General features: G+C 42.8%; 2 protein-coding genes across 2 annotated transcripts in view; both read left to right on the forward strand.

Moving 5' to 3' along the window:
- Window positions 1-5,835, forward strand: part of mettl14 (methyltransferase 14, N6-adenosine-methyltransferase non-catalytic subunit) — an 11,730-nt gene extending 5,895 nt beyond the window's left edge. Inside the window, exons 8-11 of the mRNA XM_077524864.1 lie at window positions 1,010-1,102; window positions 1,920-2,036; window positions 4,114-4,324; window positions 4,409-5,835. Of these exons, the coding sequence (XP_077380990.1) occupies window positions 1,010-1,102; window positions 1,920-2,036; window positions 4,114-4,324; window positions 4,409-4,716 (729 nt within the window). The 3' untranslated portion in view covers window positions 4,717-5,835. The remainder of the gene's footprint in view (window positions 1-1,009; window positions 1,103-1,919; window positions 2,037-4,113; window positions 4,325-4,408) is intronic.
- Window positions 5,836-10,598: 4,763 nt separating this feature from the next.
- On the forward strand, window positions 10,599-13,016 carry LOC144020275 (uncharacterized). Its single transcript, XM_077523583.1, has 2 exons — window positions 10,599-12,863; window positions 12,929-13,016. Exons 1-2 carry the CDS (start codon window positions 10,612-10,614, stop codon window positions 13,014-13,016), a joined length of 2,340 nt encoding a protein of 779 aa, XP_077379709.1. The 5' UTR covers window positions 10,599-10,611.
- Window positions 13,017-14,733: the final 1,717 nt, after the last annotated feature.

The following is a 14,733-nucleotide window of genomic DNA, read 5'->3' on the forward strand; positions in this document are numbered from 1 at the left end:
ATGCCACTTTCTATCCTGGGATTTCAAAACTCTTCTGGATTGGTTCTGAATAATCCTGAACCTCTCAGGATTGAGATTTCCAAACCCATCCTGCCCCTAGGATCATTCCACCCCCAAGAAGAGAGACAGGAGTGAGAAATGTATCCTGTAGACCTCAAGGCTTGCATCGGTCAATTTATCAATTGCTAAAAACGATCATGCCAACCAAAACATCTCAAGAAGGAAACTAAGAAAGCACAGCAGCAAATTCTCCTTGCCAAGGGACAAATAAAACTTGGAATGTTTCAGCAAGAACTCAAGAATTAGAAAATACAATTACTGGAAAAGCAAATGTGGAACAGATTGCAGTGTGAAACTTAAAAGTTTTTGTTGCAGCTACAAGTTTGGGTTGAGCACTTTATTTTCATTATTTGGATTTTATTTGTGGTAATGTTTGTGGAATTTAGAATTTTTCACTTAAATTAAAATAAACTGTATATGATGAGGTTTAATATATTAAAAAATATATCTTTATACTATTAAGTCCGGGAAATGCAAGTGATGCTTATTTATTGATATGAGTATATGTGAAACTAATACATGAAGTCACAGTGTAAACTGACCTGAGGTGGGATTAATTTCCTGATTTTCAAGATCAAATTGATCCAGATTTGAAATAGCCAAAACGTGCTCAAATGTGCGTTAAAGGCAGGATTTAATTTCAAAATCGGAATTTGAATTTTCAAGATTAAATGTGGTCTGAAGTACCTAATTTTAATTGGATCAGCTCTGGTTTTAATCCACTCCATGTTTGAAATACTGAACATTCATCTGGCTAAACTGTCCAGTACTATCTTATCTAATCTGCACATTTTTGAACACTCACATGGCAGTCAGGTGTCTTTGTGTCTGCCACACAGTTCTGCGGTTTGGGTTCAAATCTCGGCACCAGCCTTCCTGGTGGTCCATTCTCAATCACATTCCGAATTAGAACAAATGTTACATACATTTCCTGTTCTGTGGTTTATAGATCATGAAGCTGGAGATTGAGGAGATCTCTGCCCTTCGGTCCTTCGTCTTCCTCTGGTGTGGCTCGGGTGAAGGTCTGGACTTGGGAAGAATGGTAACTCCACCTCTTACTCACTCATCTAAGCCAGGGGTGGGCACATTTTTTGACTTGCAAGCCACAACGGGCTCTAAAATTGAATGAGAGACCGGCCTAGGAATATTTGGTTAGAGTATTTGGGCCAGATATACTAACGCTACGGTTGGACTGGCGGTCTAGAAATTGGATGGATGTAAGTTTTAAACTGAAGTTTCCTTAAGCTGTAGGCTCTCTGTTTTGCATTGTTAGAGAACTGTTGCCAAATGGGTATAGCTGCAGACAATTTAGAAGCGATTCATACTAAATCAGAGTACACACAAAATGTTTAAATTTTTATGTTGACTTTTTCAATGTGTGAAACATCTTGTCATTTGTGATAAATTACTTGTGTGAGACGTCACAGAGCCCCTCAACAAACACAACAATATGCTCCTCTATTTGTGTGTACAACGGCCTCTGCCGTCCTAAAAGTGTTGACCAAACACTCAAGTATTCAATAAGTTCAACGTTGACGATTGTCGGCACGATTGTTCACCAGTTGGGTCGGTTCGAGACATCCAAAAATCCGGCCTTTGTGGACTTTGTGTGTACCATGCTTAATTGATTATTCACACAAGGTACTGCAATATGAGTATTTGGACTTTTGTTGACTGAGTCAGGAGGTCAAACTCCATCCTTCAGAAATCAGCTGACTCATCAATGCTGCAATGAACAATAACTTTTTCATGCCGCCCTTTGAGGATCAAAACCTACAGTTTGTGTTTAGATGATTTTGTATTGAATCGTGAATCTTGACCTTGGTCCGTCACGCTCACCCTCAACACAATGTTTGAAGTGTTTAAGGAAGTGGGGCTTCAGGCGCTGCGAAGACATCTGCTGGATCAAGACCAACAAGAATAACCCAGGCAAGACAAAGGCGCTGGACCCGAAAGCAGTTTTTCAGAGGACCAAGGTACAGCACAGTAATATGACAGTTTAAATTTTATTTTGAAAGTTGACATTCAATTAGAAATGAAGGAAAAAAAAAAAAAAACTATCTCCCTTAAATGTTCCAGATCATCAAGACAATTTTAATAACTCAGAGACAACCCAAGTTAATAAAATGCTGTTTCAAAATGATGCTTTGATTTATGAAGTGTACAAAAAAAATCCAATTGGCCTGAGGTTAGTACAGGCAAGTACCAATACCAGGTATCAGGGCCGATACCAGCCTTCTTAGTCTGTTTTACGAATAGTAATCAGTAACTACAAATTAGAGGAATAGAAACTTGCTATTAATTTTAATTGTTTTTTTTGTTTGTTTTTTTAGGAAAAATGAAGTCAGAATGAATTAAACATGACAAAATAACACTATTTAAACACAAAATGTACTTGCCCATGATAGAAGAGTCATGGTAACAGTCCCAGAAACAATGTCCAAAAACCATCTCGATGTGACAACAGGCAAGCGTGGCAATTGTTTACAAATAGGACTCTCGATACATGGTTGTTATCGCGTGAACTCAACTCTCCAACGTGAACCCCCGCCATCTTGTGGTCTGGCGGGTGCAGATTTCCGGATGCACAATGCACGCGATGTGAATTGACCTTACCCTGGCATGCCCCTCCCCGCCCACTAAATGCGACAAGCAGCGCCCTCCGACATTTACTGGTCCAGATGTGCATTCACAGTAATGTAGAAGTTGTTAAATCTTCCTTGTGATTTCTCGGTCAGGTATTTTCAGGGTGCCATATTTCTCTTCGAAGCCAGCAAAGGGGCTTTATTTTTTTTAATGAAGGGTATCTTCACTCCCTCATCATGCAATTTTTGCCCAAAAACAAATGGAAATACGCATCGCTGTTTGCTGCTACAAAAGTCAGGAAAAGACAGTCGCCTCACTCACTTCGACTCAATTTTGGACATTGTTCCCGTCAAGCAGGGTAAGAGTTAATTTATTAACTCATAGTTTCAATGTTCTGTTGACATTTTATAGTAAATAGTAGGGGTGTGAATTGCCTCGTACCTGACGATTCGATTCGTATCAGGATTCACAGGTCACGATTCGATTCAATACCGATTAATCCCGATACAAATTTATAAGTCGATTGTTGCGATTTTTTTCATTCAAATTTAGAAAATACTAATCAGTAAGCTTGTAGAGTGTAAGATTTATATGAAAATGTATTATTTATTTATCTGAAATTTCAGTCTTATAGAGGTTGTAATCTGTTTCATGTTTGAACAGCATTAAAATAAAATATTAAGGCTTAATGTTCCATTCATGTAACATTCTTCCATGCTCAAGGTGTGAATCCTAAAAAAAAAAAAAAAAAAAAAAAAAAAATCGATTCTGCCGATTATTGAATCGATTCGAGAATCACGCGATGTAGTATCGCGATATATCGCCGAATCGATTTTTTTTTAACACCCCTAGTAAATAGTAAGTCAACCGCGTGGACGGTTAGCTACCCGGAGCTATCGTTAGCCTTTGGCTAAAAGCCTTCGTGCAGACGTAGTACTTTCTGGTCATTTTGGAGGGATTTGACTGGTTGTGTGCGTGTCCTTCCACAAAGTTTGATCCAGCGCAGACATTTTTTTCGTAGTTGTTGAGGGTTTAGGGAAGGGAATAATCCAGACAGTGTCTCTCTTAAACAAGCCGTGACTACCGCAGGACGCTGGTTAGTCAATCGGGATAACTGCTATCACCCTTATACAAGTCGTGACTACAGCGTTTAACCATTGTTATTGATTTTTATTCTTGGCTTTGGATGAACACGCAATGCACGTCCGGAAGCTGGTTTGTTTTTGTTTGTCCACAGCAAAACGCACGTGCCGTCGCAGACATGACGTCTTGCGTCTTGATTGGTTTACTAGGTCATGCAGGCATGGTTTACAGTAAGGTCAATTGCAGTCCGTGTGGCCGCCGAACAGAAAATGCACCGGGTCCGTTCCGCAGGCAGTGTGTATTGGGCGTAACAAACATTTTCCGAGTACGATATAAAGTGCCACTTTAAAAGTAGACCAACTAATGTGTATGGTTTATTTGCAGGAACACTGCCTGATGGGAATCAAAGGAACAGTGCGGCGAAGCAGAGATGGCGACTTCATCCATGCTAATGTGGACATCGACTTGATCATCACGGAGGAGCCCGAGATGGGAAACGTGGAGAAGCCCGTCGAGATCTTTCACATCATCGAGCACTTCTGTTTGGGCCGTAGGAGGTTGCACCTTTTCGGACGAGATTCGACCATCAGGCCTGGTGTGACAAACGTTTCTATGGACGTTTCTCTTCTTGTTCTGTTAGGTTGGTAAATGTCAAACTGTCTGACGTCTCCCCCTACAGGCTGGCTGACAGTGGGTCCCACTCTCACCAACAGCAACTTCAACCCAGAGAGCTACGCCGCACATTTTGCTTTGCCCGATTCCTACCTCTCTGGCTGCACCGAGGAAATAGAGCGAATGCGTCCCAAATCGCCGCCTTCGAAGATGAAGTCCGACCGCGGCGGCGGAGCACCCAGAGGGGGGCGAAGTGGTCCGAACGCAGGGAGAGGTGGAGAGAGAGGTCGGGAAAGAAACAGACCAAGCTTCCGCGGAGACAGGGGAGGTTTCCGGGGCCGGGGAGGCCCCCACAGGGGCTTTCCCCCACGCTAGCATAATAATGCTGATCCGACTGATGCTAGTCCGAGGTTTGCTTTGACTTGACAAGTTGCTCCTGATATGGCCTCCTGATTTCCATCCACTGGCCGCATTTAGACTACCAGTACAATCTAATGTGCTCTGGAAGCTGCATGTCTGGCTTCTTGACTGTCAACTCTACTTACGTGTTTGGTCTCCAGCAATGTTGTTTCATTGAAATTTTAGAATCATTCACCTCGAAAAGTCATCTGTATACACTGCATATCCAACACAGTTGTGCCAACTGTTCATTTAGTCAACATATCAGTAGCCTAATAACATAATTGTCATTTTTGTAATGTTTAGGTAAAGGGGGGAAAAATGACAAAAATAAGAGTTTGGTAGCCTCAATCCAACAATTGCAGACATAGATGAGTGAGAATATACCGGTACACTTTTTGTTTTTTGGAAACGGTATGTTTTTTTTGTTTTGTTTTTTACACATTATTACAGTAAATTACAAATGACTTGGTTATTTAGGCTATTAGACTAACAAATGGCTCTTGAATTATTTTGGATCATGTTTATAAAATCCAAATCACAAGAGACGTTGTACTGGCAAATTGTTCAAATGCCAAAACCATTTAAAATCTAACACGGAAATCATAGTGGGAAAACGGCACAAAGGACAAGACGTCATCAGTTTTCAATACTGTATATATATGCTTACTCATTTAGATTGCGGTTCAGATAATGGATGGATTATGTCCAAATAAAGTTTTTTTTTGTTTTGTTTTTTACAATTTCATCTTTTGTATTTTTGATAATTTGATGAAACTGATATGATGCATCTGATACACTACAGTATGTAGTGTTGAAATGTTTCGTTAAATGAAACGGCTGTCACTCATGGTGAGCGTTTTACGATTACATTACCAAATTATTTCCACGTCTCAAAGGTTTTGGTTTTGCTTTTTTTCCCCATTTAGGTTAATGCTGTACTTACTGAGGAAAAAAATGTCACAACTTGATGAGAGTGTTTGGTGTTAAGTGTATGTAAAATACTTAACAATACAACTGTTTTCAACACAAAAATACAGATGTGAATTGCATGCCAAATGTGTGCTTACAGCATTCCATACAGATGCTACTCTACCTCTGTTATTTTGTCTGTCACCACCTGGAAAATCTTCTCTCAAGTATGAAAACAATGGCTGTATTCAAATGATGTCACAATTACAGATACATTTCTGAGCAAGTCAGTGTAGTCTAACTTCACCAAGATGAAGAAATCTGACATTAGACAAAATAAAACAATCAATTTTCCGAACCGCTTATTTCTCACTCAGGTCGCAGGGGTGCTGGAGCCTATCCCAGCTGTCCCTGAACTGGTTGCCAGCCAATCACAGGAATAAAACAAAAACACCAATGTACCGTTAATCCTGTTCATGCAATTCGGAAATATATCTTACTGTAACAAAACCTGGAAATTTGTCAAGCAGCAAGGATGACAGGCGGCCCAAATCCTAACGGGTCAGACTGCATCATTTTGACATGGAAACAATAGCATGTCGATAGAACAAGTTCTGCCACAGTCGCATCCCTTAAAAAATAAAATAAAATTTAAAAACTTAAGACGTGGCATGTAAATAGCGTATAATCACAGGTACTTAACGACAGTGAATGCGACATCATCAGACTCATCTGAAAGGTAACGCGCTGAAATTATACAGAGGATAACTTTTAGAAACACATTTAAATAAACTAAAAAACAAAAATGTTTGTTTCGCAGATTCCTGTTTTAATGTGGATTTGTGACCAATGACATTCGTAATATTTCGGATCCAGATTTTGCCCTTTTAAACAGATTATTTCAGACTCCAATGTAAGGCAAGTGCCTTCAGCAGCAACAAAAAAGTAAGTCAATCAGAATGTAACAGACTTTTTTTCCTCTGCCTTGCCTTGAGTTTTATTGAATTAGATTCTGCCTTCAGGAACTGCAGAAATTGTTGCCATGTATTTTTTATTTGTTACAAAACTCATTCAAAGACAAAACATTCAGCATTTTTCACCCATCCATCTTTATTCCTCTTATCCGGGGTCGGGCCATAGTGGTAGCATCTTGAGCAAGGGAAGCCCAGACTTCCCTCTCTGCAGCCATTTCATCCAGTTCTTCCGGGGAAGTTAGTAGTATACGGGGGCCTCCTCCTGGTGGAACATACGGGCCCCAAAATTCTCACCAGGCAGGGTCCATGAGGCTTCCTAACCAGATGAAAAAAAAAAGTGTGAGTAGTCTGAACTGTTGTTTGGTGCATAAGCACAAACACACCAACAGAAAACACTTATTGAAGGTCCAGGGGCAAAAATGTAAACAGAAAGTGCATGCAACAACGCAATAGTAATTAACAAAAAAAAAAAAAAATTAATTAACAAAAATAGTGCAAACTCTCCAATAAAGGAGGTTTATCTGTATGATGTCAAATTGGTCGATATTTGCCAATAATTATCGGCTAATTTCTTTAATATCTGGTTACTCTGTTTGATGTCAAGTTGGTCAATATGCTGATATTTATCTGTCACTGATATTATCGTGCATCCCTAGTTTGTTTAGTTCCAGCTACAAACATAAACATTAACAATAGGATAGACATGTTTTATAAATATAGTATAACTATCACCATTGTCACCATAATTAAACCAAATAATGATTAAACTGCCTTGCCAACAGTATGTGATCCTCATTCATTCCAGTTGTGACTTTTCTTTAAAGACAGGATACATCTACATTTAATTATTAATTGATGACAGACCACCACTTCTACTCCTACAACCACTGTTGTGATGCAATTCAGTTGACGACAACAATCTAAAACCACTTTTTAACTCCTGTTCATGTAATTAATGGCCACCCAGTACATGTGAATTAAAATACAGCTTAATGTAATACAACCTGGAAAATTTTCAAGCAGCAAGTATGAGAGGTGGTCCGATTCCTAAGGAGTCACTCTGCATCATTTTGACATGGACACAATGGCACATCGGCAGAACAAGTTCTGCCAGTTTCACATCCCTTCAAAAAAAAAAATAAAAAAAATACGGACATGGCATATAAATGGCATAGAATCCCAACAGGTGCGGCAGATATCATCGGACTCATCTGAAAGGTAAGTACGTGCTGAAATTATACAGAGAATTAAAAAAAAAATAAAAAATTCAAGACTGTTTCTTTGGCAGATTCTTTTTAGTTTTAATGTGGATTTGTGCGAATATCACAAAACTGATGTGAAAGAAGTTTATAAGGGTTTTAATTCATGAGGTGGAAAATGGCACTTTAGAAAGACAAAGGGTTGCATATCCCACAACAGTTTCATGTTATTTCTCAAACCAATGACATTTGTAATATCATTTCTGATACACGTTTTGTACTTTTCAGCAGACTATTTCAGACTACAATGTAAGGCAAGCACCTTCAGCAGCAACAAAAAAGGTAAGTCACTCAGAATGGGACAGACTTTTTCTTCTGCCTTGCCTTGCGTTTTATTTGAATTAAATAAAGTCTGCCTTCAGTAATTTCATAAATTGCTGCCATGTTTTTTTTGTGACAAAATTATTCAGAGACAAATCTTTCAGCATTTGTCATCCATCCATCCATCCATCCATCCATCCATCCATCCATCCATCCATCCATCCATCCATCCATCCATTTTCTTCTTCTTATCCGGGGTCGAGTCATGGCGGTAGATCTCACTGTCATTGCTCACGTGGGCATTAAAGTCATCGAGCAAAACAATGGCGTCCCCATGGGGAGCGCTCCCCAGCACCCCCTCCAAAAAAACAAAAAAACAAAAAGTGTGAATACTCTAAACTGTTGTTTGGTGCATAAGCACAAACACACCAATTACCTGTAGGATTTACCTTGCCAAAAGCCAAACTGTGGAAGGGTTTTCACTTTCTGCACCTGGATTTTGAGCAAACACTAAAATTGTTGGCTTGATTCCTGTTTGCCAAAGAAGTCTTAAGAAAGGTACTCAACTACTCCGATTCAATTTAACCACTGTGGCACAGTAAATGTTTTATCTTTTTATCTAAACATCTTTGACTTGAATATTGGTTACAGCACTTGATTTCACATTTCAATAACTTGTGGAGGCACTGAAATGTGTGATGAGTGGATGACGAGATAGCGATTATTCAATTCATCATCTAACTTGTTTTGAACAGGAAGAAGAAATGGGAAGGATAGAAGCTGTTGTATTGCTTCTGCTCATATCAGGTATGAATGTCGATTTTGAGATTTCTACAAAAATAACCTCCATAAAGTCTCTATTTTCATTTCCCCCAGTTCCTTGCCTCTAATGTCATTCGTATTTCTATAAATGGACATAGCAACCAATAAAAGTTAAAACCGCGATAATATGACTGTTAATCATCAGTTTCAGGATGTTTTTCTATAATGACTCGCATTTATTTCTGATCCTGTGCTGCATTCGAGGAAGGGGGAAGTCAGACGTATTTCACTTGGATTCTCCTAATTCCGACCTCAAAGCATTCACAGCAAATGTAAACAACAAAGATGGTCGATTCCGATAAATTGTTGTTCTGGTTAAGACAGTCAGTTGAAATTACATTCGGTAATGGAAAATTACTTATGCTGAATAATTAAATTACTGTTCTAATAAATAAATAGATAAATATATTTCAAATCATGTACAGTGTTTTGCCATTCACGGTCTTTATATACAGCAGGGGTGTCAAACATATGGCCCGCCAGCCGGATAAGGCACGCAATGGGGTTTAATCCGGCCCGCAAGATGATTTTGTAAAGTAAAAAAAAATAAAATAAAACAATAATAAACAATTGTAATATCGGACTAATTAATTAGACAGCCACAATTAAAACATTTACATTTGTACTTTCACAAGCAGTCCTCAGATGCGCAATGCAACTTGTACGTGGAATCGTCTTGGATGTCATTTTTAATTTTAAAAAAATTATTATTATTGATTTTTTTATTAACTCGTAGACCGACAAATATGAATACGAAACAAAAAATTACAATTACAATTACTCGTAAGGATTAGCATCCTTTTAACGTCATTAACTGTGTCACACAATGCATTCTGGGAACAAAATATATGCAAAACAGGCGGATTGAACACATCCGGAACGTATACCGGCAAAGTGTTGCCGCGTTCCATTTGCAAATGTGTTATTTTTCCATGTCCACAACAAAATCCAGGTCCACTGCCCCTTCCATGTCTACAATAACTTCCGGGTCCACAACTTCCGGATCCGCAAGAACTTCCAGGTCCACAACAACTAACCCTTCTATGTCCACAGAAACCTTGGGATCCACAACAACTTCCGGTTCCACAGCTTCCGGGTCCACAACAATTGTCCCTTCCATGTCGACCACAACTTCCGGGTCCACTGCCCCTTCCATGTCTACAGCAACGTCCGGGTCCACAACTTCTGGTTCCACAACAACTGTCCCTTCCATGTCCACAACAACTTCTGGGTCCACTGCCCCTTCTATGTCAACAACAACCTCCGGGTCCTCAACTTCCGATTCCACAACAACTGTCCCTTCCATGTCCACAACAACTTCTGGGTCCACTGCCCCTTCTTTGTCCACAAAAACTTCGGGATCCACAACAACTTCTGATTCCACAGCTTCCGTATCCAAAACGACATCCCTTTTTATGTCCACAACAACCTTGGGATCCACAACAACTTCCGGTTCCACAGCTTCCCGGTCCACAAAAACTGTCCCTTCCATGTCCACAACAACTTCTGGGTCCACTGCCCCTTCTATGTCCACAACAACTTCCGGGTCCACTACACCTAACCCTTCGATGTCCACAACAACTTCGGGATCCACAACAACTTCTGGTTCCACAGCTTCCGTGTCCAAAACTACAACCCCATTTATGTCCACAACAACTTCCGGGTCCACAACAACTTCCGGTTCCACAACTTCCGGGTTCACAACTACTGCCTCTTCCATGTCCACCACAACTTCCGGGTCCACTGCCCCTTCCATGTCTACAGCAACATCCGGGTCCACAACTTCTGGTTCCAAAACAACTGTCCCTTCCATGTCCACAACAACTTCTTGGTCCACTGCCCCTTCTATGTCCACAACAACCTCCGGGTCCACAACTTCTGATTCCACAACAACTGTCACTTCCATGTCCACAACAACTTCTGGGTCCACTGCCCCTTCTTTGACCACCAAAACTTCGGGATCCACAACAACTTCTGATTCCACAGCTTCCGTATCCAAAACGACAACCCATTTTATGGCCACAACAACCTTGGGATCCACAACAACTTCCGGTTCCACAGCTTCCCGGTCCACAACAACTTCTGGGTCCACAACAACTTCCGGTTCCACAACTTCCGGGTTCACAACTACTGCCTCTTCCATGTCCACCACAACTTCCGGGTCCACTGCCCCTTCCATGTCTACAGCAACATCCGGGTCCACAACTTCTGGTTCCAAAACAACTGTCCCTTCCATGTCCACAACAACTTCTTGGTCCACTGCCCCTTCTATGTCCACAACAACCTCCGGGTCCACAACTTCTGATTCCACAACAACTGTCCCTTCCATGTCCACAACAACTTCTGGGTCCACTGCCCCTTCTTTGTCCACAAAAACTTCGGGATCCACAACAACTTCTGATTCCACAGCTTCCGTATCCAAAACGACAACCCCTTTTATGTCCACAACAACCTTGGGATCCACAACAACTTCCGGTTCCACAGGTTCCCGGTCCACAACAACTGTCCCTTCCATGTCCACAACAACTTCTGGGACCACTGCCCCTTCTATGTCCACAACAACTTCCGGGTCCACTACACCTAACTCTTCGATGTCCACAACAACTTCGGGATCCACAACAACTTCTGGTTCCACTGCCCCTTCTATGTCCACAACAACCTCCGGGTCAACAACAACTAACGCTTCCATGTCCACAACAACTTCGGGATCCACAACAACTTCTGGTTCCACAGCTTCCGGGTCCACAACAACAACCCCTTTTATGTCCACAACAACCTCCGGATCCACAACAACCTCCAGTTCCACAACTTCTGGGCCCGCAACACCTGCCCATTCCATGTCCACAACAACATCCAGGTCCACTGCCTCTTCCATGTCTGCAACAACTTCCAGGTCCACAGCAACTAACCCTTCTATGGCCACAACAACCTTGGGATCCACAACAACTTCCGGTTCCACAGCTTCTGGGTCCACAACAACTGTCCCTTCTACTTCTGGGTCCACTGCCCCTTCTATGTCCACAACAACTTCCAGGTCCACTACACCTAACCCTTCGATGTCCACAACAACTTCTGGTTCCACAGCTTCCATATCCAAAACTACAACCCCTTTTACATCCACAACAACCTCTGGATCCACAACAACTTCCGGTTCCACAGCTTCTGGGTCCACAACAACTGTCCCTTCTACTTCTGGGTCCACTGCCCCTTCTATGTCCACAATAACTTCCAGGTCCACTACACCTAACCCTTCGATGTCCACAACAACTTCGGGATCCACAACAGCTTCTGGTTCCACAGCTTCCGGGTTCACAACTACTGCCTCTTCCATGTCGACCACAACTTCCGGGTCCACTGCCCCTTCCATGTCTACAGCAACATCCGGGTCCACAACTTCTGGTTCCACAACAACTGTCCCTTCCATGTCGACAACCCCTTTTATATCCACAACAACCTTGGGATCCACAACAACTTCCGGTTCCACAGCTTCCCGGTCCACAACAACTGTCCCTTCCATGTCCACAACAACTTCTGGGACCACTGCCCCTTCTATGTCCACAACAACTTCCGGGTCCACTACACCTAACTCTTCGATGTCCACAACAACTTCGGGATCCACAACAACTTCTGGTTCCACTGCCCCTTCTATGTCCACAACAACTTCCGGGTCAACAACAACTAAAGCTTCCATCTCCACAACAACTTCGGGATCCACAACAACTTCTGGTTCCACAGCTTCCGGGTCCACAACAACAACCCCTTTTATGGCCACAACAACCTCCGGATCCACAACAACCTCCAGTTCCACAACTTCTGGGCCCGCAACACCTGCCCGTTCCATGTCCACAACAACATCCAGGTCCACTGCCTCTTCCATGTCTGCAACAACTTCCAGGTCCACAGCAACTAACCCTTCTATGGCCACAACAACCTTGGGATCCACAACTTCCGGTTCCACAGCTTCTGCGTCCACAACAACTGTCCCTTCTACTTCTGGGTCCACTGCCCCTTCTATGTCCACAACAACTTCCAGGTCCACTACACCTAACCCTTCGATGTCCACAACAACTTCTGGTTCCACAGCTTCCATATCAAAAACTACAACCCCTTTTACATCTACAACAACCTCTGGATCCACAACAACTTCCGGTTCCACAGCTTCTGGGTCCACAACAACTGTCCCTTCTACTTCTGGGTCCACTGCCCCTTCTATGTCCACAATAACTTCCAGGTCCACTACACCTAACCCTTCGATGTCCACAACAACTTCGGGATCCACAACAACTTCTGGTTCCACAGCTTCCGGGTTCACAACTACTACCTCTTCCCTGTCAACCACAACTTCAGGGTCCACTGCCCCTTCCATGTCTACAGCAACGTCCGGGTCCACAACTTCTGGTTCCACAACAACTGTCCCTTCTATGTCCACAACAACTTCCAGGTCCACTACACCTAACCCTTCGATGTCCACAACAACTTCTGGTTCCACAGCTTCCATATCCAAAACTACAACCCCTTTTACATCCACAACAACCTCTGGATCCACAACAACTTCCGGTTCCACAGCTTCTGGGTCCACAACAACTGTCCCTTCTACTTCTGGGTCCACTGCCCCTTCTATGTCCACAATAACTTCCAGGTCCACTACACCTAACCCTTCGATGTCCACAACAACTTCGGGATCCACAACAGCTTCTGGTTCCACAGCTTCCGGGTTCACAACTACTGCCTCTTCCATGTCGACCACAACTTCCGGGTCCACTGCCCCTTCCATGTCTACAGCAACATCCGGGTCCACAACTTCTGGTTCCACAACAACTGTCCCTTCCATGTCGACAACCCCTTTTATATCCACAACAACCTTGGGATCCACAACAACTTCCGGTTCCACAGCTTCCCGGTCCACAACAACTGTCCCTTCCATGTCCACAACAACTTCTGGGACCACTGCCCCTTCTATGTCCACAACAACTTCCGGGTCCACTACACCTAACTCTTCGATGTCCACAACAACTTCGGGATCCACAACAACTTCTGGTTCCACTGCCCCTTCTATGTCCACAACAACTTCCGGGTCAACAACAACTAAAGCTTCCATCTCCACAACAACTTCGGGATCCACAACAACTTCTGGTTCCACAGCTTCTGGGTCCACAACAACAACCCCTTTTATGGCCACAACAACCTCCGGATCCACAACAACCTCCAGTTCCACAACTTCTGGGCCCGCAACACCTGCCCGTTCCATGTCCACAACAACATCCAGGTCCACTGCCTCTTCCATGTCTGCAACAACTTCCAGGTCCACAGCAACTAACCCTTCTATGGCCACAACAACCTTGGGATCCACAACAACTTCCGGTTCCACAGCTTCTGCGTCCACAACAGCTGTCCCTTCTACTTCTGGGTCCACTGCCCCTTCTATGTCCACAACAACTTCCAGGTCGACTACACCTAACCCTTCGATGTCCACAACAACTTCTGGTTCCACAGCTTCCATATCAAAAACTACAACCCCTTTTACATCTACAACAACCTCTGGATCCACAACAACTTCCGGTTCCACAGCTTCTGGGTCCACAACAACTGTCCCTTCTACTTCTGGGTCCACTGCCCCTTCTATGTCCACAATAACTTCCAGGTCCACTACACCTAACCCTTCGATGTCCACAACAACTTCGGGATCCACAACAACTTCTGGTTCCACAGCTTCCGGGTTCACAACTACTACCTCTTCCCTGTCAACCACAACTTCAGGGTCCACT

The sequence above is a fragment of the Festucalex cinctus genome, chromosome 6 (genome assembly GCF_051991245.1).
Source record: "Festucalex cinctus isolate MCC-2025b chromosome 6, RoL_Fcin_1.0, whole genome shotgun sequence".
Taxonomy (NCBI): domain Eukaryota; kingdom Metazoa; phylum Chordata; class Actinopteri; order Syngnathiformes; family Syngnathidae; genus Festucalex; species Festucalex cinctus.